The sequence below is a fragment of the Vitis vinifera genome, chromosome 15, assembly GCF_030704535.1.
Source record: "Vitis vinifera cultivar Pinot Noir 40024 chromosome 15, ASM3070453v1".
NCBI classification, from domain to species: Eukaryota; Viridiplantae; Streptophyta; class Magnoliopsida; order Vitales; family Vitaceae; genus Vitis; species Vitis vinifera.
The window spans coordinates 19,193,225-19,216,322 of NC_081819.1; the positions used below are offsets into that span (position 1 = coordinate 19,193,225).

The 23,098-nt window shown below is 31.3% G+C and overlaps 5 protein-coding genes and 1 non-coding gene across 6 annotated transcripts; 2 read left to right on the forward strand and 4 right to left on the reverse strand.

The window, feature by feature from the left end:
* Positions 1–329: 329 nt before the first annotated feature.
* On the reverse strand, positions 330–423 carry LOC132255255 (small nucleolar RNA snoR114). Its single transcript, XR_009467918.1, has one exon. It is a non-coding gene; the product is annotated as a small nucleolar RNA snoR114 (small nucleolar RNA).
* Positions 424–1,988: 1,565 nt separating this feature from the next.
* On the reverse strand, positions 1,989–4,141 carry LOC100252275 (uncharacterized). The gene is made up of 4 exons (XM_002269500.4): positions 3,926–4,141; positions 3,577–3,788; positions 2,399–2,666; positions 1,989–2,279 (listed from the first exon to the last, which is right to left on the reverse strand). Exons 1-4 carry the CDS (start codon positions 4,139–4,141, stop codon positions 1,989–1,991), a joined length of 987 nt encoding a protein of 328 aa, XP_002269536.1.
* Positions 4,142–7,121: 2,980 nt separating this feature from the next.
* LOC100257406 (uncharacterized) lies at positions 7,122–9,805 on the reverse strand. The gene is made up of 4 exons (XM_010663255.3): positions 9,513–9,805; positions 9,174–9,385; positions 7,681–7,948; positions 7,122–7,575 (listed from the first exon to the last, which is right to left on the reverse strand). The coding sequence occupies exons 1-3, from the start codon at positions 9,738–9,740 to the stop codon at positions 7,786–7,788; spliced, it is 603 nt and encodes a 200-aa protein (XP_010661557.1). The 5' UTR covers positions 9,741–9,805; the 3' UTR covers positions 7,122–7,575; positions 7,681–7,785.
* Positions 9,806–10,518: 713 nt separating this feature from the next.
* LOC132255187 (uncharacterized) lies at positions 10,519–10,833 on the forward strand. Its single transcript, XM_059743050.1, has one exon. It carries the CDS (start codon positions 10,519–10,521, stop codon positions 10,831–10,833), a length of 315 nt encoding a protein of 104 aa, XP_059599033.1.
* A 12-nt stretch (positions 10,834–10,845) lies between these two features.
* Positions 10,846–14,649, forward strand: LOC104881887 (retrovirus-related Pol polyprotein from transposon RE1). The gene is made up of 3 exons (XM_059743051.1): positions 10,846–11,754; positions 11,893–12,103; positions 12,623–14,649. The coding sequence occupies exons 1-3, from the start codon at positions 10,846–10,848 to the stop codon at positions 14,647–14,649; spliced, it is 3,147 nt and encodes a 1,048-aa protein (XP_059599034.1).
* Positions 14,650–20,000: 5,351 nt separating this feature from the next.
* LOC100248930 (BON1-associated protein 2) lies at positions 20,001–20,840 on the reverse strand. The gene has a single exon (NM_001405811.1). It carries the CDS (start codon positions 20,771–20,773, stop codon positions 20,243–20,245), a length of 531 nt encoding a protein of 176 aa, NP_001392740.1. The 5' UTR covers positions 20,774–20,840; the 3' UTR covers positions 20,001–20,242.
* Positions 20,841–23,098: the final 2,258 nt, after the last annotated feature.

The following is a 23,098-nucleotide window of genomic DNA, read 5'->3' on the forward strand; positions in this document are numbered from 1 at the left end:
AATAGATAATCTCGATTTTGATAATAATAAATTAAAAATTAATTATATTATCCATTTTGTCCTTTAAACAATCACAAAATTTTATGTAAGAGCACCTTAAATTTTACTTTATTTTATCTTTTTATGAAAATCTTTTTAAAGCTTTTTTCAAATTTTTAGAGATTTAACTGATTTTTAAAAAGTCTATTTTTATTAAAATGTTTAAATGTTAATTAAACTTTCAAAAAAAAAATCCTAAAAACTCATAATATATATATATATAATTTAAATTAATATATCATATTTTTAAAAATTAAACGAATTATATAAAACAAAAAGAATCAAAGAGAGAGCTCAGATGCGCATTTTGTCGTCTTTAAGAATCAGACAAGGGTGGATAGAACCCATCCATCACGATTTAGCGCAAAGCAATCCTCCCGGCTCTCTGCGCGGAGTCGAACCCTGGTCTATGGCGACGCCAGGTATGCTTGATAACCAGTTCTCCACTCCTGCTTCGTGCTCTCATTCTTCATTTTTTCTGTCTCTTCTCATTCTTCATTTTTTGCTGTTTTTTTTTTCTTTTTTCCCCATAATTAGGTTTAGGCGTACTGGAAATTAGGAAGAAATTTAGGGTTTGTTTATAGCGGAAACCAGATCTGATTAGGAAATTTGAAAACTTTTGTTGTTTTTCCTTGAAAAGGTATAAGTATTTGGGTTAGGATTTTTGAAACTCTTGTTCTTCATTTTCTTTCTCCGAAACATTAGAAGCTATGATCTGCTTGGAAATAAAACAAAACAGGTGATTTTTGAGAACCAGATATTTCTAGGGCCTCTTACACGATCTTTAAGCTTTTTTGAAATAAAACCGTTATTTTGAGAATCTATTCCCAAAAAGGTTATTTTTAGAATAAATTTTAGATTATTTGTTAAAACAAATTTGAGGTGTTATGTTTTTAATTGTTTCGGACTAATAATTGAAAATATAAAAAATATTTTAGAGCCTCTATATTTTATAAAACTGATCATATTGGTTGGTTTCAATTGAGAGTTTTAAAAATTAACCTTATCGGTTTGATTTTCGATTTTCTTGTCTCATGTCTCATAATTGATAAAAATCCGAGCAAACCGATATTTAAAAACTTATATATAATTATTTGATATTGGGTAAGTTTTTTATATTAGATTTTATTAAAGTAATTTAATTTTTTATATTATGTTTAAATTATTGATAAATGTATTTAATATATTTTTAATATAAAATCCAACTTAGGTGATGTTTGTTTTTTAGTTGAATATAAAAAATCAAAATATTTGGCTTTTTCTATTCAACTACAAGTGACCTATTGACATTATCTAACGTAACTAAATTAAACTTATTGATAACAAGTTCACTTTAATTATATTGGATGATGTTAACAAGTTAATATTTGGTTTTTTCTATTCAACCAAAAAAACAAACACCACGTTAATTTTAATTAATTTTAAAATCAAATTAGACTTAAACCTAAATAAACTCAAATTGATGGGCTTGGGCCTCAAAATAAACACAAATCTACAATTGAGTTGAGTAAAAAAGGTCATTAAATTGGGTTGAAATGGATTAATAAAAACCAATCTTAGAAGGCTTAGTTGGATTTTTAACTTCTAATTTGATTGGTTCGATTTCTATCACATATATACTAATTCGGTTCATTTTATATACTCAAAAACCGATTGAATTGACTTTATTCACACCTCCACTTATGTCTTTTTAGACACAATTCATAAGATTAGAAAATTCTTTGGGTGGTAAGTGAGATGTCAAATATACCTTGCCTTTGGTCATGGATAAAAACAAAATTAATTGATGATGCATGTAAGCTTATAAGATAACTGACTCGTTCTTCAGGATCAAAGGATATATCAAGTTTGTGACTGAAGATTTGCGAGAGGAAATTTCAAAACATTTTAGCGATTATCTTACCAGAGGATAGATTAAGCCTAGCTGGATAGTTGTAACTCAAAAACTCTCAAGGCTGAAGCAGTAGAGTTTTGAGAAGATGATCATCAAATCCTGGTATGGCATTCAGGAAATGTCCACCATCTGGGACTTCATGATACTTGATCCAACCCACACGCTGGCTTATATGCTTTTGTAGGCTGGCTGGCACGATGCCATCTTCGCATCCTTGCCAAAGGTGAACTGGAAAAGATGGCGGCAGCAAGTGATCCATTGGATCAAATTCCCACTTCCCAAACATCACCATTAAGTCCCGGTGCAACGACTCATGTTCACCTTGTAGGGTAGATATGTTCCTCCTCTGCCATCAGAGACAAAGCTAGAATTCAACTCATGTCCTACCCCTTAAATTTTAAGAGTTGGCATTCAAAGAGTAATAATGAATGATGGAGATCTTGGTTGTTTTATGAGAATCATCACCTGATGGAAAATCCCTGAGGATATAGCTCGATCGCGAAACTGAGAGTCTAGGTGATTGGGGAGGAAAGTGTTGCCTTGGATGACTGTGGGAGAAGGTAACCAAGATTGGTTCACCCACCAATTTAGCAACCATGGAGCATAGTATGCCACTCTCAGTAGCCACTGGTCTCCCACCGCCTGTTGATAGTAAGCCTCCTTCGACAAATCCTTGGGGAATCCAGGCCACCTATAATTTATAACAGGCGCAAGCAGTGCTGCTCCTGCCAATCTGAGAATAGGTTGATCCACTGTTAGGATTAAGATTTATCATCCCGTTTCTCAACTTGCTTGTTTTAACTTTTTACTTTGTTAGGAAAAGGCTCTTAGATTTTCCAGTGAATTAGAGCCTGTTTGGAACAACATTTAAGAACATTTTTTTTTTAAAATATGAAACTGTTTTTCAGACTCAAAATACATTTAATAATTTTTGTACAGAAACAGTTTTTTGATAACTTGTTCTGCAGAGTGTTATTATTATTTTTTTGTAATATATTTTAATTGTTTTATGTTGTTTTAATTTATTTTCACTTGCTTTTTTATAAAACACTACAAATAAAAATTATTTTTTTTAAAAAATTTGAAACACACAAACAGATTTTTGCTTTATAAAATATTATAGAACTGTTTTTAAAAACTATTGTCAAAAATTATTTTTGAAAAGCCGTAGGTATTGTTTGGGAGCATCTTCGAAAATAATTTTTTAAAACAATTTTTGACATCAGTTTTGAAAAATAGTTTTGATATTTTATAAAACAGAAATTTATTTGAGAACTTAGAATGCTTTCAACTTGTTTTCTATGTTTCTAAATATTTCTTTGAAAATAAATTTTTATCTATAGTGTATTATTTGAATTATTTTTTATATTTGTATAATAAAATAAAAAATAAGTAAAAATAATTAAAATATGTTTTTATAAAACAACCCATTTTGATAGAAATTTTTTTAAAAATTAATTTTTGTCAAAAATTTATGTGATGTGTTTTCAAGTCTCAAGAATAAAACCTTAAGGTAATGCAATTGTTGACGGTATAATCAAAATATCAATATATAAGTGATTACCAATATTTTTATCCTACCCTACTGAACTTATTTTCAATGTCCCATGCATTAGAGCGCACACATGGTGATGCAATATTACCTGTCTGGTATGTACTTGAGGCATGCCCAAGCTACGTAACCACCCATCGAAGTTCCCACCACATAAAACTTCTTGCCCAGCTCTAAAGCATCTGCAAGCTCTTCAACATCAGAGGCTTCACTTCCCAACCATCTCCTAGGGTTTGGATCACTCTCCCCATGCCCGGCTCTGTCGTAACAGACCATGTATATGCCCATCTCTTCTATTATTTCCTGCAACACGTTTTCCCCTAAAGCCACTTAAAAAATCCAATTCCTTAGGTAGCAGCAGTATATGAATAAAAAAGAATGTCTAAGCATGCAAAACAAATTAATAATAGTAATGGTAAGCATTAGAAGGGAAAAGTTACAGGAGAAGCTCTGAGAAGGTCGAGCCTGGAGCCAGTAAAGCCATGGGCAAGGATGATCTTAAACTTGGCTTTGTCCCTAGGCACCCCAGTCTCCGAGTAAGCGAGCCACCTCCCATCCTTTAATCGGATTCTCTGGGCTGTCACCGGGGGGCCGCCTAGTGAATCACATAACTTAGATTTCTGGGGCTGAACCACTTTGCCTAGAAAAGTTGCCATGTTGTGAGCAAGGATCTTCCTAGTCCCCTGACCTGCAGTAGTGGAACTAAGTGCATGCGTTGGCTTTATAATATTGAATTGGGCAGGGCTTGGTCACCCCCATGTGGCAGTTCCTTCTAACGAATTTATTAGTCTGCCAAAGGTTAAACCGTGAAAGGACATGCCATTAATCCTTGGATCAGATATCAATCCTTCTATTAGGTTATTTCATCTGGGAAAATGGTTCTCTTCTATTAAATGTCCTGTAGTCATAGCTCCAAGATCCAAGAATAATATTTATTTTATATATCTTCTTTTTGTTTTTTCAATAGAAAAATGCACATAGAAGAACCGAATATTAATGTTTAATAGTATTAAATATTAAATTATTTATTTTTATAGTATTTTATTTTTATTAAATATTAAAATAATAATAATAATAATAAATTATTTTTTTATTTAAAAAAAAATTAAATATTTTGATTTTTTTATTTAATAAAAAATTTTATGATAAGTCATAAAAAAGTAGAAAAAAAATAATTTAAAATCTAAAAATAAATTACTTTAAAAAAAAAAAAAACACCTGTTACAACTTACAACTACAATTTTGGGAAAAAAAATAAATCGGGTGCACTATATTCAATTTCCCATATTGGGTACGTGATCATTTTTCTGAAAATAATAAACTTGTTCAACAATAATGACAGCCACGTGGGTGAGTATGGGTACGTGATCATTTTTCTGAAAATAATAAACTTATTCAACGCAAATAATAAACTTGTTCAACAATGATGACAGCCACGTGGGTGAGTATGGGGCTCTGTGAAATAGAATTTTTATTTTTTAGATAGAAAAAAAAAATCTATTTCCTTTGTTCAAGTAGTTACTGTTCTTAGGGTAGCACTTTAGCTTATGGTTGACTAAAGCATTTTGCCTCCAGGGTTAGCTAAGGAGATAATCCATTCCAATTAAAGCATGTTGTAGATCAGCTATTAATTTAACAATATATATATATATATATATATATATATATATATATATATATATATAAAGCAAATCAAAGAAAAAGCTTTGGAACAACTTGATATCTGTATTGAATCTCTTATTAAGCGAATCAAGCATTGGAGAGTCATTAGTAGGGATTTTGAGGTCTATCCTAAAAATATGAGATATCTTATTGCTATAGGTTCCTTCATCAGATTTTCAACAGTAAAAGGATTGATCCCTTGCCCTCCATCACTGAAGATGTGTAGCTACTGATGGAGCACGATCAAATTTTATTCTTCCCTGATTCCTCATCTATAATGTCTCTAAGCATTATCAGCACCAAAAGCAGTTTTGTCTTTCAGCATGTACGTCTACAGTTCAAGTAATGGCATGCTAGTCGTTTTCCCCGTCGAAAGTAAGATTTCTTGCTGAAAAGTCTAAAAGTGTTACAGTAAAATATTACTGTTTATTTTTACTATTTATGCATGGGTTAACTATTCATAACAGTTGGTCAAAAAACAAATAGTGCCTTGTCTCCTAATTGGTACTGTTTAATAAAAAGGATATTAAATTAGTATAAAAAAGTAAAGGAACTTGTAAAGTATCTTACAACCTTACATTTACTCGGAGAAAGATAGTCCAAATTAATACAAGATAGATAGGATGGAAATGTATATTTTTAGTATTAACCAATAATGAATGAGAAAAACTTTGTAGATATTAGAGTGAAACTTTTAATTATTGTAAAAAAAAAATCTTAGTTCTATAAAGTTAAAAATAGTACTAATAATTTTAGTTTAATTTTTTTAATTATTTTTAAATAAAAAATTATTTACATTAAGAATTGATAATAAAAATATAAAAGTTCTTTGAAAATAAAAATTCTTTAAAACTACCTACGAAGAAAGATGGATAAAATTCCACAACTTTTTAAACCAAAATTTGAACATATCAAAAGAAAAAAAAATATATTAGTAGATTAGTTAAATGGACAAATGATTATTAATGATTAATTTTCTATTTTGTTTACAGAAACATGACCCAAAGCAAACCAACTAAATCCAAAACCTTTCACAATGAAACCATATCTCTAAACAAAGGTTTAAATCCAAATTTGAAATTTAACTTTTTATATTCTCAAAAGCTTTTTAAAGAATATAAAGTCATTGTGTATAGTTTTTGTTCTTTAAAATCAGAGAATTTTCTTAACCAAATCATAGTGTATGCCTATGGAAAAATTGCTTCAGTCTTAGCCCAACATCCTCAAAATCTTAAAAATTAACTTATTCTTTAAAAGCCTAAAAATTCCAAAAGAAAAAAAAGGAAAAATCTTAGAAAACTAAGAAAATTGATAAATGATTTAAAAGCTAACACAACAAAAAACTAGAACGAGAAATGACTTGTCCCAATAAATTTCCTAAATATTATAGTAGGTATAGAGTTTTTCAAATATATGATCTTAGACTAAAACAAAAAATAAATTATATTTTCTTATTCGTAAAACAAGAACTATGTCCATTGGGAGAACCCAACCTTGGGAACATATAATATTTAAAATCCGATTACAATCGTTAAGGAAGAAAACTTTATGATAAGATTGATCATAGAATTATTATAACCATCTTCTTATCTTAGTGATCATCTAGATTTTAGGACAATTTGATGAAAATATTTTTTTAAGAAGTGATTTTTTAACTTTTTAAAATATATATTTTTTAAATATAAAAAGTGTTTTTTAAAATAATTTCAAAATGGGCTGAGGCGATTAGCAAACAATCTTAGCCGTAGCACCATGTATTGAAACGTGACGTAGAACACTAACAAATTGTTAACCAATCTGAGCTGTTGCACCATATATTGAAGCGTGACGTAGAACACTAACAAATTCTTTAGCTATTCGACGATTAATCATATAGATGTTGTCTTATCCATTTTGGTGATGGTCAAAGTCTAAACATTTGTATGAACCCGGAAATACCTTAGAAATTTCATCAAAACATTATGAACCAACGTAGAAAGTGACATAATTTTCAAACTTCATGACAAGACATATTCAAAGGCTCAACCACATGGTAGTTTAAAGCGTTATTTTGATCAAGAGTTTCACACCAAAGGACAAACTAAACCTTGCTGGATGGTTCATAGAACCTCCTTTTATTGGAGTTGTGACTCAAAAACTCTCAAGGCTGAAGCAACAGCGTTTTGAGAAGATGATCATCAAATCCTGGTATGGCATTCAGAAAATGGCCACCCTCTGGGACTTCATGATACTTGATCCAACCCACACGCTGGCTTACATACTTCTGCAGGCTGGCCGGCACTATGCCGTCTTCACACTCTTGCCAAAGGTGAACAGGAAAAGATGGCGGCGGCAAGTCCATCGGATCAAATTCCCACTTCCCAAACATCACCATTAAGTCCCTGTGCAGCGACTCGTTTTCACCTTGTAGGGTAGATATGTTCCTCCTCTGCCATCAGAGACAAAGCTAGAATATTTCAACTCATGTCCTAACCCTTAAATTGTGAGAGTTGGTATTCAGAGAGTAATGAATTGTTTTATAAGGCATAATCACCTGATGGAAAATCCCTGAGGATATAGCTCGATCGCGAAACTGAGAGTCTAGGTGATTGGGGAGGAAAGTGTTGCCTTGGATGACTGTGGGAGAAGGTAACCAAGACTAGTTCACCCACCAGTTGAGAAGCCATGGAGCGTAGTATGCCACTCTCAGTAGCCACTGGTCTCCCACTGCCTGCTGGTAGTAAGCCTCCTTTGACAAATCCTTGGGGAACCTAGGCCACCTATAATTTATAACAGGCGCGACCAGTGCTGCTCCTGCCAATCTGAAAGTGGATTTCACCATTAGGGTTATGATCTATAATATTCCCATTTCTCTCTCTCTCTCTTTTTTCTCTTTTTTTTTTTTTTTTAACATTTTACCTTTGGAAGGAAAACGATTCTTATATTTTGGAGAAAAGTATGTAGTTTTTCTTCACCGTATTTTTTAAGGATCAAATCATATTATATTATACTTTATGAAATAAAACATCCTAGAATAGATATAATATTAAGATAGCAATTGTACGACATTATCCAACAGTTTGGTTATATATAGCATCAATTCAATACTTCCTAAAAACCCATATATTAAGTCAGATTATATGATAAAACTTAATACTTATTATTCAATGATTTAAGTTGATTTTAAGTTAAATTATATATAAATTGATTTAAAACTTATTTCTTAATTCTTATTTTAAATATTAATGTTATTTGATAAAATTAATTTAAAATTTATTCTAAATTACTAAATTGATATATTTATTTTTATAAATTATAATTAGGCCAATGCCGTCAAATAACAATAGATATCATAGAGTAAACATAATGGAGGTTATGGAATAACAATAGAGTAGTAATAGAGATTGTGAAGATAATTAAGACAAATGAATAAAAAGGTAAAATAAATATGTAAACTTAAAAATAAATTAATTATTTTACTTATTATTTAAAATTGTTTTTAACTTTAAGTTATATTATTAAACAATTTTACCAAATATATTTAATTTACTCAATAATTTAAATTAAGTTATTGAATCATTTTAAGTTATTAAATTGGTTTAACAAATACCCAATAAATCTAATCTTATTATTTTTACTTTAGTCTTATTTATTTATTTTATACTTATCGATCCCAGGGTTCAGAAATTATTGTACGTCAAATAACATCAAAAGTGTTGGTTTCAGAAGAGACCTAATCATATGATACTTAGGCTAAGTAATTATATGATATGATACCGGTATTAATTCGGGTATCTCCGGTTCAACTAGGATCATAGTTCGTAACAACTAGAAACTTTATTCATGGGTAAAAATGAATTTTTAAAATTTAAAAATTATTTAATTCCATTCCTCCTTATAATTTAAAATTTTAATAATATCACTCAACAAAGGTCTCAAAAAAATAAAAAATAAAAAATAAAAAATCAGAACACATACTCTGTTTGGCTCCCGGAAGCACCAAGAAAAGGAAAGAACATTAGCTTAAAGTTACGAACAGCGAACTACCTGTGTGGAATGTATTTGAGGCATGCCCAAACCACATACCCACCCATTGAAGTTCCCACCAAAAAAAACTTTTGGCCCAGCTCCAAAGCATCTGCAAGCTCTTCAACATCAGAGGCTTCACTTCCCAACCATTTCCTAGTGTTTGGATCGCTCTCCCCATGCCCAGCTCTATAGTAGCCCACCATGTATATGCCCATCTCTTCTATTATTTCCTGCACCATGTTTTCACCTAAAGCCACTTAAAAGTTCTTCATACGTTATGATGATGTAGTAATGGTCAAGAACACCCTTTAAAGGACAACTGAAGACTAATAGTAAAGATTATGAGGCAAATATTACCGGAGAAGCTCTGAGAAAGTCGAGCCTTGAGCCAGTAAAGCCATGGGCAAGGATGATCTTAAACTGGGCTTTGTCCTTAGGCACTCCACTCTCCGAGTAAGCCAGGAACCGCCCATCCTTTAAACGGAGTCTCTGCGCTGTGACCGGAGGGCCGCCTGGTGAACCACATAAACTAGAGTACTTCTGGGGTTGAAACGCCTTGTAGAACCAACCTAGAAAAGTTTCCATTCGGTGTCGAAAAAAATTTCTGAGCTACCAAACAGATGAAGGACTGAATTAAAATGCATGAAATGCATGTGTTAGGTTTTAATCTGTGGTGGTGGTAACCACAAGAACTGAGCAAAATTAATTATGATGCGACGTGTAACTCATTTAAGCGGCACCACCTCTGTAAGGTCGAACAAAGATAAGACATCTTACACACCCACTTTAATGGAATGACGCCTACTACACCACCTCTGTAAGGTCCGACAAAGATAAGACATCTTACAACCCCACTTTAATGGAATGACACCTACTACAGTTCATTTTTCTAGGGACGTGTATTGGATGCGTTGTATAAAAAATTCGATGACGTAATTAATGAGATTGATATAAAATATAAAAAAATTAATATATTTTAAATTATTTTAAATATTTTTTATTATAATATATAATAATTTTTTTATTTTAATTTTTTAATAATTATTTTAAAATTTTATTATTTTTAAAAAAATTAAATTTTTTATAACAGAAAAGATAATGCTCAGCCACTAAGTGATAATGCCCATCTGTTAAGTGATAATGTCTATCTGTTGTAAGTTATAATGTTTATCCTTTTAGTTAAACTAGGAATAGGAATGTTTATCTTTTTAGTTAAACTTGGAGTAGGACTCTTTATGTAAATATCCACCTCTCTTCCTATATAAGTTGTACGTGTTTCACATTCAGATAATAAGAAATTTTCAGCCTTTATTCCACAACTTTTGTCATGGTATCAGAGCCAGATACCTGAAGAAAATATATCATGGCAGAAAAACCTTCGACTCACACAAAGATGATAGAACCATCTTCACCTCTTTACCTACATCCATCTGATAATCCAGGGGCAACCATCACGACATGTGTGTTCAATGGTGAAAATTATGATATGTGGGAGAAGGCTGTTAAAAATGCATTGAGAGCAAAAAACAAGCTTGGGATCATTGATGGTACAGTAAACAAACCAAAGGGAGAAGATGGAAACAAATTGAATGCATGGGAAGCATGTAACTCGATGATTATATCATGGATGTTTAATGTGATCGACAAGAGTTTACATTCGAGTGTAGCCTATGCGTAGACTGCAAAAGACATGTGGGAGGATCTCAAAGAAAGATATGCTGTTGGAAATGCTCCGAGGGTTCATCAACTCAGAAGTGAAATCGTGAACTTGAAACAAGAAGGAATGACAGTTGCTGCATATTATGCCAAAATAAAAGGCATGTGGGATGAATTAAATCAATACATTGAGATACCTGAGTGCACTTGTGGAGCAGCTCAAGCAATAGTGAAAAGCAGAGAAGATGAGAAGGCACATCAGTTTCTCATGGGTCTAGATGACACTACATTCGGGACTGTGAGATCGTCTATCTTAGCCCTTGATCCCTTACCTACGTTGGGAAAAATATATGCAATGGTTACACAAGAAGAACGCCATCGTAGCATGGCCAGAGGAGCTTATCGTGCTGAAATAACAGTTTTTGCAGCGAAGACAGAGAAACTTGGGGGACAAACAAATAAAAGTGGGAGCTGTACACATTGCGGAAAGACGGGACATGATGTTGCAGATTGCTTTCAACTAAAAGGATATCCCGACTGGTGGCCAACACGCCAGATGGGACGAGGAAGGGGACGTGGATGTGGCCGCAACAGTTATGCTGGAAGAGGAGCAACTTCAGGACGCGTTCATTATGCAAATGCAGTTGCTGAAGCAGATACGCAAGAAAAAGGACAGTGCGTTGGACATGATGTGGAACGTAGTATAATCCCAGGACTGAATGATGACAACTTCCAAAAACTCATGGCTCTACTCAGAAATGGAAGCAGTAATGCAGAAAAACTGACCGGTAAGAATAAAATTGTGGAAGAATGGATATTGGATAGAGGTGCATCCGTGCATATGACAGGAAGGAGAGATTTGTTCGATTGGCTACGTAAATGGGAGACAGCATGCGTGGGACTACCTGATGGAACAAAAACAGTAGCAAATAAAATGGGATATGTGAAGCTCTCTAAAGATTTATGCTTAAAAAATGTTTTATATGTCCCTTCCTTGAAATGCAATTTAATCTCTATAAGCCAATTATTAAAAGAAAAAGATTATATAGTCACATTTACTGATTCGTTTTGTGTGATACAGGACCGCACTTCGAGGAATCCGATTGGAGTGGGTAAGCTAAGGAATGGAGTGTACTACTACAAGCCATTACAAGGAGAGAAGGTGAATGCAGTGAAAGTAGAAGAAAAGTACGAATTGTGGCACAGGAGGTTAGGGCATCCTTCAGATCGTGTTTTAGCTTCCATTCATAGTTTAGGAAATAATGTGATGAAGGGAATTGAGGATTATGTTTGTGATTCATGTTGTCGTGGAAAACAAGTACGAAATTCTTTTCAGTTGAGTAATAAAAGAGCATTTGAAATTTTTAATCTCATACATGTAGACATATGGGGTCCATATCGAACTCCCACTACTTCAGGGGCACATTATTTTCTTACCATTGTAGATGATCATAGTAGAGGGGTGTGGATATATCTCATGAAAAAAAAGAGCGAAACCAAAGATATTTTACAAAATTTTTGTTTTATGACCAAAACACAATTTGATAAACCGGTTAAATGCATCAGAAGTGATAATGGATTAGAATTTTGCTCAGGACAAATGATGAGTTTCTATAAGAGAGAAGGAATATTAAGGGAGAGCAGCCTAGTAAACACCCCACAACAAAATGGGAGAGTGGAGAGAAAACACCAACACATATTAAATATTGCTAGGACATTGCGATTTCAAGCTTGTCTACCAATAGATTTTTGGGGAGAATGTGTTTTAACAGTAGCATACTTGATAAATTGAACACCCACACCTATTTTAGATGGAAAGACGCCTTATGAAATATTATTTGGCGAGAAACCGAATTATGAGCACCTGAGAGTCTTTGGTAGTTTGTGTTATGCCCATAAAAAGTCACGTAGTAATGATAAATTTGATGCTAGAAGCCGGCGATGCGTATTTGTAGGTTATCCCTATGGAAAGAAAGGATGGAAACTTCACGATCTAGAAACCAAAGAACAATTTGAGAGTAGGGATGTAATATTTCATGAAACAATTTTTCCTTTTTGTCAAAGCAGCAAGGGAGATAAGGAACAAAAATTCCAGAACAATGGGAACATAGAATCTTACATTGAAGATGATGATGTCATAGTAAAGAAAACATGTGAAAGAGAGAGTGAGAAAAATATTGAAAGGGAGAAAGGGGAAGAAAATATGGAGACAGGAGAGGATCAAAGCCAGGGGGAGATGCTTGGTAGGGGACATAGACAACACAAAGAACCGAGACATCTCCAAGATTATATATGTTATTCGGCTAGAAGCTTAAGTACACTTTGTTCCAAGGCAAGCTCAATCCAAAAGGTACCCTCAGGTAAGCCTTATCCTATTGCGAATTATGTGACTTATACAAAATTTTCTGTTGGCCATCGAGCTTTTCTTGCAGCAATAAATATTGAAAAGGAACCAAGAACTTACAAAGAAGCGGTTATAGACAACAGATGGAGAGAAGCCATGGCAAAGGAAATTGAAGCATTAGAGACTAATCAGACGTGGAAAGTAGTTGACCTACCGCCAGAAAAGAAAGCAATAGGATGCAAGTGGATATACAAAATAAAATACAACGCGGATGGATCAATCGAGCGGTACAAAGCGAGGTTAGTGGCGCAGGGATTTACACAGATTGAAGGAATAGACTATCAAGAGACGTTTTCTCCAGTGGCAAAAATGACAAGTGTAAGGTGCTTTCTAGCTGTAGCAGTGGCAAAAAGATGGGAATTACACCAAATGGACGTAAACAACGCATTTCTACACGGAGACCTTGAAGAAGAAGTATATATGAAGCTGTCAGAAGGGTTCAAGGCCACTGGAAAGAACAAAGTTTGCAAGTTACAAAAATCGTTGTATGGATTGAAACAGGCATCGAGACAATGGTTTGCGAAACTCACGACAGCTTTGAAAGAATATGGTTTTCAACAATCATTGGCTGATTATTCACTCTTTACTTATCGACGTGGAAACATAGTGATGAACCTATTGGTATATGTGGATGATTTAATATTGGCTGGGAATGACAACAAAGTATGCGAAGCTTTCAAAAACTTTCTTGATAGAAAATCTGGAATCAAGAATCTGGGACAATTGAAATACATTCTTGGAATCGAGGTGGCAAGAGGCAAGGATGGATTATTTTTATCACAACGAAAATATTCTTTAAACATTATAAAGGAATGTGGGCTGTTAGGAGCGAGACCAGTGGAATTTCCAATGGAAGAAAACCACAAACTAGCACTTGCTAATGGGAGATTGCTAAATGACCCAGGAATGTACAGGCGACTCGTGGGACGATTGATATACTTGACTGTAACAAGGCCAGACCTGACGTATGTTGTTCATGTTTTGTCACAATTCATGCAAAGCCCACGGGAAGAACACCTAGATGCAACTTATAGAGTTGTTCGATATCTGAAGAAAGGACCAGGTCAAGGAATAGTTTTGAAAGTAGATAATGATCTTCAGCTTTATTGTTATTCAGATTCGGACTGGGCAAGTTGTCCATTAACAAGACGATCAATTAGCGGATGTTGCGTTAAACTTGGGACATCACCAATTTCGTGGAGGTGCAAAAAGCAAGGAACTATATCAAGATCTTCAGTAGAAGCAGAGTACTGTTCCATGGCAATGGCAGCAAGCGAGTTAACATGGCTAAAATCACTTCTTGCATCATTGGGAGTGCTTCATGATAAGCCAATGAAATTATACTGTGATAATAAGGCTGCTTTACACATTGCAGCAAATCCCGTATTCCATGAGAGGACCAAACACATCGAAATAGATTGTCATTTTGTTTGAGAGAAAGTGCAATCCGGTGAGATAGTGACAACATATCTTCCTTCAAAGCTGCAAGTAGCAGACATGTTCACCAAAGCCCTTGGAAGACAACAATTCCTTTTCTTATCAAGCAAGTTGGGCATTCGAGATCTTCATGCACCAACTTGAGGGGGAGTAACAGAAAAGATAATGCTTAGCCACTAAGTGATAATGCCCATCTGTTAAGTGATAATGTCTATCTATTGTAAGTTATAATGTTTATCCTTTTAGTTAAACTAGGAATAGGAATGTTTATCTTTTTAGTTAAACTTGGAGTAGGACTCTTTATGTAAATATCCACCTCTCTTCCTATATAAGTTGTACGTGTTTCACATTCAGATAATAAGAAATTTTCAGCCTTTATTCCACAACTTCTGTCATTTTAAAAATTATATTCTAAAAATATATCATTTAAAAAAAATAATTTTAACATATTTTTAGTTATTTTTTACCTATATAATTTTAAATATATATATTTTTCAAGATGTTTGATTTTTAAATAATAATAATAATAATTTATTTTTATTTTTTTGGAAAATGGTGTATTTTTTTCTAAATCACTAAATTAAATTAAAATTTATCGAGGTTTACAAAATGAATAAAATTTAAATAAATGATTTTATTTTTTTTAATAGTCAATAAAGATCATTTTTGAAAAGATAAAAAATTCATATCATTTTTCTCAATTTTCACATTTTCTCTAGGTCTTGAGATTAAACGGTGAACTTATATGAACTAAATCTTAATTTTTGAGCTCAATTAGATCCAAAACACAATTATCCATTTCTTTTAATAGGTTGTTACATTCTATTTATTTTTTATTAACAAATTAAATTTAAAATGATAAAATATAATAAATAGTTAATAATAAAAAATTAAATAAATATATAATGGATAAAAATATTATCTCATAAATAATATACTTGATGATTTTAAATATTAATTATAATAAAAAATTTGATAGTTAAAGGTTTAAATTCAAAAATTATATTTTATTATTTAAAGGTTTATGATATAATTTTTTTTTATATTAATGGTAAATAAAAGATTTATTTATTTTTATAAATCTTATTGCACATAGAAATAAAAATATCTTGATAATACTATTTTACTATTTATATTATTTTTATTTATTTATTTATTTTTCAAAATCACAATAAATGTTTATGGTTTTTTTTCTTATGATTTTTGACGATGATTATAACTTTTTTGCTTTATTAAAATCTTTAATTATTTTATTAACATCAAATAGAAAAAATATATATATTTGTCATAAAATATTGTATTCAAGATTTTATATTAATTTCTCGTAATTATTATTTTATTTTATTTTTTTACATTTGTTAAAAAATGCATACATGCTTTAAAAAAACATATACATTCTTTAAAAAATATGTACATTCTTAAAGGCTGACGAAGATCCCATTCGGGTTTGTTATAGACTAGGTATTCATTTGTGGAATCTTGGAAATGGGTTATTCACATGTGAAACCTCAAAAATGGGTTTGGAACCTTCCTCCATCTCAATAGTTGATTTCTAAGTTTAGGTATATCTTTAAGAAAAATATGTATATTTAAAAGAAAAATACGTATAATTTTAAGAAAAATACGTATAATTTTAAGAAAAATACATACATTCTTAATAATCTTTCAAAAGGAGTAAGTGGAGGTTAGAATTTTGGTCACCAAGGTTAAGAAAGGGCTCCAATCCAGTTCCAAAGGTAACCCAAATGAATATTTACACCCGAATATGGCTTAATGGGGTCTCAATTAGCTTTAAAAAATGTATGTATTTTTTAATAAAATGTATGTGAATTTTCAAATCGCATTTTGGGGGTGGGGAAAGGGCTTAGATCCATTCCCACAAAATAAGACCTAATGAGGCCCCAATTGGCCCACAAAAAAGTTGTACATAATTTTATGAAAAATGTATGTATTTTTCTTAAGAATATGTGTGAGGTTCCAAATCGTAGTTTGAAGTAGGGGAAGGGCGCAAAACCATTCCCAAGGTTCCTCAAATGAATATTTAAGACAAAATAGAGTCTAATAGGGTTTAGATTGGCTTCCAAAAAAATATATGTACTTTTGTGAAGAATGTACGTATTTCTCTTAAGAACATACCTATTTTTTAAAAAATGTACGTAGAGTTCCAAATCAAATTTTATAGGTTGGTGAATGCTTCAAATTCATCCCCAAGGTTCCCAAAATGAATATTAGACCCAAATAGGGCCTAATAGGGTTTCAATTGGCATAAAAAAAATGTACATATTTTTATGAAGAATGCATGTATTTTCATGAGAATGTACCTATTTTTTTTAAAAAAATGTACGTGACGTTCCAAATCAAATCTTAGGGTAGGGGAAGGCCTCAAATTAATTCCCAAGGTTCCCAAAATGAATATTTAGACCCAAAAAGGCCCTAAGTGGGCCCCGATTAACATTTTAAAAAATATATGTATTTTTATAAAGAATGTGCATATTTATGTGAAGAATGTACATATTTTTCCTAAGGATGTATGTGGGGTTCCAAATCCTATTTCAGGGTGGGGAAATGTCTTAAATCCATTCCCAAGGTTCCCTAAATGAAAATTTAAGATATAATAAGGTCTAATTGGGTCCTTAATTGGTTGTTCATTTATGGAATTTTGGGAATGGATTTAAGACCATTCCTTACTTCCATAGTTGATTTCTAAGCTCACGCTTATTATTAAGAAAAATATATTTATTTTTTAAATGTCCAATGATACCTTATTTGACCTTATTAAGATCTAAGTATTCACGTGTGGAACCTCAAAAATGGGTATGAGGCCTTCTCCCATGGCAATAGTTAATTTCTAAGTCTATGTATATCCTTAAGAAAAATATGTACATTATTGAAAAAAAAAATACATACATTCTTCAAAATCTTTCTTAAGGAAGTAAGTAGGAGTTAGAATTTTGGTCATCAGGGTGAGGAAAGGGCTTCAATCCAATCCCAGGGTTCCCCAAACGAATATTTATACTCAAATAGGGCCTAATGGGTCCTGATTAGCTTAGCCTCTAAAAAAATATACATGTTTTTATGAAGAATGTATGAATTTATTTCTTAAGGATGTATGTGGGGATTTCAAATCCCATTTCAAGGTGGGAGGATACCTTAAATCCATTCCCAAAGTTATCTAAATAAATATTTAGACCTAAAGAGGTAGTAGTGGGGGTCTTGATTTGCCTCCAAAAAAATGTAAATATTTTTTTTGTGAATAATGTGTGTATTTTTTTCAAGGATATGTGTGGAGTTTCAAATCACATTTTGGGAAGACTTCTTACAAGTTATTTTTGTTAAGTTGTGAAATGAGGTTTATGTTAGCATGTTCTAACCTCCTATGCCACAACCAACTTTGATCATGTATGCTAGAAAAGCATTTGTCATGACTATCATATTTTTGAATACCAATTGTATAAACATTATCATTTCTATGACTCATGAAAATAGTTTTATCATCTTGAACATCTTTAATGATGCAATAAAGTGCTTCAAAAATTATTTTAAAACCTTTGTCACATAGTTGACTAATGCTAAAAAAATTATGTTTTAAACCATCAATTGGCAACACATTTTTAGTAAGGAAAAATGTTTTATTAACTTATTACCAACATTTTCTTGTATAATTATTTTTCCTTTTTCATTGTCACCAAAAGTCACATAACCACCCTTTCTTTTTATAAGAAAATGAGAACTTAGTTTCATTTCCGATCATATGTCTTGAAAATCTACTATCCAAGAACCACTTATTCCTTTTTTTAGCCATTTAAGAAAAATTCAAGTAGATTTAGATACCCATATATTTTTAGGTCCTAGGGGTTAGTGCATTTTGATTTTTCAACTTAAATCTTGTTTGTTTTTAAAGTAATAGCCTTTTGAGAACCATTTCTAAGTGAGCAAGTGCTATTAATATGTGCTTCTCTTTTATAAAAATTGCAAGTGGTGGAAACACTTGCACCAAAAGATTATTTTACAAAATAATTTTGAAATACTTTTGATTCTTAAAAAACTCGTATTCCAATCATTTTTGTCAAACATACATTTTTAACTAGCAAGTATCATATCAAAAGATTTTTTACCATAAGAGAAAATTAAAAGTGAGGAGGTTAACTATTCATTCTTTTATTTCAAAATTTCATTCTTTTTTTCTAAAGAAGATTTATCATTTTCAATATTTAAAAAGTTTTCTTGCAACTCTTCAAGTTCTTTTTCAAGTTTCAAGTTGTGATTAAACTTGATGAGTTTTTGTATGTGGTCATTGGAACCCTTAAATCCAGGTATAGAAACCTGAAGGGTTGCATTAGAAGCCTTAAAATGATTGAAACTCTCATTTGAAAATGAGGTTGAGGAGAGTGGATATAGGCAAAAATTGTTTATAAAATACCGTTTGCATCTCTTAATTCTTGCTTATTTACATTTATTGAGTTATTCTTTGCTTAATTAAATTAGTTTTCGACAAAGTTTTAAAAATTCAACACACTTCCCCTCGCTTGGGTGTTTTGTTTAAGTTAATTAGTCTTGTTTTACAAATGCTAAGGCTCTATTTGATTCAAATTCTCAAACCAAAAACCCTTTTTTTTTTTTTAAACTCATCAAAAGTTTTTATACCTAGTTGACTAATTTTATTCGAAGTTTTGAAAATTCAATTTCCCCCTGTTTTGTTTAAGTCAATTAGTCTTGTCTAAGGTTGTATTTGATTCGAATTCGAATTCTCAAACCAAAAACTTTTTTTAAAACTCATCAAAAGTTTCTAGACCTATTTGACTAATTTTATTCAAAGTTTTGAAAATTCAATCACTTGCACCTGCACCTCTTAGGTGTTTTGTTTAAGTCAATTAGCCTTGTTTCACAAATGTTAAGGCTGTATTTGATTCGAATTCTCAAACCAAAAACTATTTTTTAAACTCATCAAAAGTTTTTATACTTAGTTGACTAATATTATCCAAAAAAACTTGTATAATTTAAAAATATTGGCTTTCTTTCAAACTATTTTTGGAAAATAGTTTTCTAATTTTTAAAATAAAAAATAGAAAAATATGTTTGACAACAAAAAAATAGAAAACTATTTTTTGTTCTTAAAAATAAAAAATATAGTATTTTCATATAACATCTTTTAGTTATTTTTACTTTATTAAATTATTCTATAAATATAGAGAATTGATGAAAAATAAAACATCACATATACAATTTATCTTTAAAACTTATTAAAAACATAAAAAATAAATTAAAAATATTTTAAATTTATAAATAGACTTTTATTTTACAAAACATCACAAAAACTATTTTTAATAATTATTTATGAAAACATTTTCCGAACAGAACAATCGTATATTGTAAAAGCCCCATTTTGACTTTGTTTCATACTTAATAACAATACTAATATTGTCCCTTAATATTCAGAACATATTTTTATTATTTTCTCCGAATTGACATGAATATAATATTGTATATATACAATTTTTTTTAAAATGATACCAACGGTCCAAATACATTTCCCGGTCAATTCAAACTTTTTTAAAATAATACCAACGGTCCAAATACAATCCTGGTCAATTCAAACTTGAACCGTCCGATACGAGGAGCGAACAGGCACACCCATCACTACTCCAGCGCAATCCCAGCCACCCACCACAGTCTCCGGCCACATCCGCTGCGGCGGCGCAGCCATCACGGGAACCATACGCTCCGGCACCTTCATTCTTACGGACAGATTCACAATCCCGTTCCTTTCACCCTTGTCGTCCCTCAACCTGTAGCTCAAGAAATGCAAGTAGCTCTCCGGCGTCGACCCTCCAGAAAAGTCGGACACCGGAACCCTCGCAGTTCCGATGACCCTGTCGCCGGACGAAGTCTTGCAATGCACCTCCACCGTCAAGAACCTCGCGTGAGCCGGCAAGTTCATCACCAGCTTCTCATTCCACGTCGAGTAGCTTCCCCCTTCTGTGTCGACCCTCGTCATCTGATAGTTCTTGGAATCGGTTCTCACAACGGCAAAGGCATTCTTCTTCACTGGCCTCCTCGAGTTTACCCTTAAGTCCTCGCCGGAGATTACAGTGATTTCCACGACCCCTGAAGCGGCCTCCATATTAATAAGTACGCAAACTATGTAGTAGATACTGCTGTATGTTTAGAGACTGGAAAAGAATGAGGATGGGAAAGGGGTTATGGTGGCAGGCAAATTTATATGAGCTAAATAGGAAGAAGGAAAGAAAGGAGAGAGAAAGAGGATAGAAAGTAACAGGGTACTTCTGTGAAGAGGCACATTGTTTGACCTTGACCGGGTGGGGTCCAGTATTGGGTTGAAAATTAATTCTATTGGAAAAAGGAATAGCGGGCCGTTGCTTGGAAACAAGAATTCAAGTGCGCCGTAGGTGGGTGGGCTCTGACTAGTATTTCACCCCAGCCATCGGCGAAAGTTTCTCCTTAGATTCTTTTAAAGCAAACCCAGACGCCAACGTTTAAAAATTCAAGGGAGAGTGTTTTTAAAAATAATTTTAAAATGTACCTTTTACAACTATTTTAAAAAACTGTTTTTTTATTTTATATTTTTTTAAATAAAAGTTAGGAAGAAATTGAAATATTTTTAATTTATCTTTTATATTTTTAAATATATTTTTTATTATTTTATTTTTAATTTATTTTTTAAAATATAGTTTTTGAGAAGAATTTTTTAAAATTGTTTTCCATATTTTATATAACAAAAATCTAAAACTTAAAATATCTTTAATTTGTCTTTTATAATTTTTAAAAATAAGTTTTATTATTTTATTATTTTTAAATATTATCGAAAACACTGTATTTTTTATTTTAAGATTAAAAAACTACTTTTTATTTTTTATTGTGAATTCTTGTTTTTATTTATTTATTTATTTTATTTTATTTAAAGATCAGAAAATTATCTTAAAAAGCAGCAGCCAATTGGCATCAAAACTTTTATTCTTTTACTTTCTAGTTAATGGGTTTGGTAGACAACTTTATACCAAATTTTTATTCTTAACTTTCTAATTAACTAGTTAGGTGTTAGGTGTAGAAAACTCTATACCAAAATGTAATTATTCAAAGCAATGAGTTGTTTTATGATACGATGTTTCTTTATAGTTTTGATACGAGAAATTACGTTGATCTTATAATTTATATGGTTATTATTATATCATATGAACCATGAAAGTATGTTTCCACACACCTATATATTACAAAAATTAAAATTTTAAAATATTTTTCATCTTTTTATTATTATTTTAAAATTTAAAAAAAAATCTAAAAAGACCTTAAAATTATTTAAATTATTTATACTTTTATAAAAATTTTAAAAATAAATATTATTTTCTCTTTATAAAAAAAAAAACTTTTTTCGTGAATATGTTTGAGAACAATTCCAAAAAAGCCCTCAAAAAATATTTAAAAATTTTTAAAATTAAAACCTTACTTTCAACTTATTCTTTATAAAAATATTATTTACTTTAAAAAAAATATTTTGAGTCAAATAATTGATTCGAATCGCCGCAACCAGTTTTTTAAATAAAAAAAAAAATCAAAACCATTCACGCGGACTATTTTAAATTGATAGAATGAGGATGCATGGAAATCATTCACGCATTCCCATTCCAAATTCAATCAGGAATTTGCTTACTTTACTTCCGGATGATAACACGTGCCACGCGTGTGCAATGTAAGTCGTTTTAAACGTGGAGCCACGAGGTCCAGGAATTGGGTCAACGATTTAGCAGATTAGTTAATTCTTTAAAGGAGCGCTTCTCTATGCCCGAAGCCTCGAACATCATCTTGCCACCTCATTATTTTTCAAAATTTAATTAATTCAAAATTTTGTCAAACTACGAGCGGCCTTTTTATTTTTCATTATTTTTTTTAAACTACGTGTGCAATGTATGGTAAGGTCAAGTCGCCACGTTTTTTATGTTTTAAAACAATGCCCAATGGAATGGCTTGCGTCCTCTAATTCATTTAATTTTCTTGTAATTGCATATTATAATTAATTTTTTTAATTGTATATTATAATTAATTTTTTTTAAATCTTATATTATAATTAGTTTTTAGTTCTCGACATACAACGTGTCTAATTCTTTCATATTGTTTGACTCAATTCTTATTATTTTATAATTAACTAATTTTTTAATTTTAGGTTTCTAATACAACATTGAATGAACGTATATAATTTGTTCAGATAATTTTATACAGATTTAATTCTCTTATTTTATATTTTGATTTTATTTAATTATATTTTAATTTTATAATATACTTTGAACAATTAAGTTTATTAAATTTATGGAGACTAAATGGGCACATTAATTTTTAAAAATTTTATATTATAAGGCATAAATGAACTCATTTCCCAAAAAAAAAAAAAAAATTCATTCTCTCTTACTTTTTACTTAGTCTTACAAATCAATGC

Bases quoted from the DNA above. Each gene is read 5' to 3' on its own strand.
- LOC100252275 (XM_002269500.4), bottom strand. From the start codon at position 4,141: ATGGCAACTTTTCTAGGCAAAGTGGTTCAGCCCCAGAAATCTAAGTTA. The intron at 3,789-3,925 runs GTAACTTTTCCC...AACGTGTTGCAG, and splicing joins ACCTTCTCAGAGCTTCTCCT to GAAATAATAGAAGAGATGGG. The intron at 2,280-2,398 runs GTGATGATTCTC...CTCTGATGGCAG, and splicing joins CCTCAGGGATTTTCCATCAG to AGGAGGAACATATCTACCCT.
- LOC100257406 (XM_010663255.3), bottom strand. From the start codon at position 9,740: ATGGAAACTTTTCTAGGTTGGTTCTACAAGGCGTTTCAACCCCAGAAG. The intron at 9,386-9,512 runs GTAATATTTGCC...AACATGGTGCAG, and splicing joins ACTTTCTCAGAGCTTCTCCG to GAAATAATAGAAGAGATGGG. The intron at 7,949-9,173 runs GTAGTTCGCTGT...ATCCACTTTCAG, and splicing joins CTCAAATACATTCCACACAG to ATTGGCAGGAGCAGCACTGG.
- LOC132255187 (XM_059743050.1), top strand. From the start codon at position 10,519: ATGGCAGAAAAACCTTCGACTCACACAAAGATGATAGAACCATCTTCA.
- LOC104881887 (XM_059743051.1), top strand. From the start codon at position 10,846: ATGTGGGAGGATCTCAAAGAAAGATATGCTGTTGGAAATGCTCCGAGG. The intron at 11,755-11,892 runs GTGAAGCTCTCT...TGTGTGATACAG, and splicing joins TAGCAAATAAAATGGGATAT to GACCGCACTTCGAGGAATCC. The intron at 12,104-12,622 runs GTGATTCATGTT...CACCTATTTTAG, and splicing joins GGGAATTGAGGATTATGTTT to ATGGAAAGACGCCTTATGAA.
- LOC100248930 (NM_001405811.1), bottom strand. From the start codon at position 20,773: ATGGAGGCCGCTTCAGGGGTCGTGGAAATCACTGTAATCTCCGGCGAG.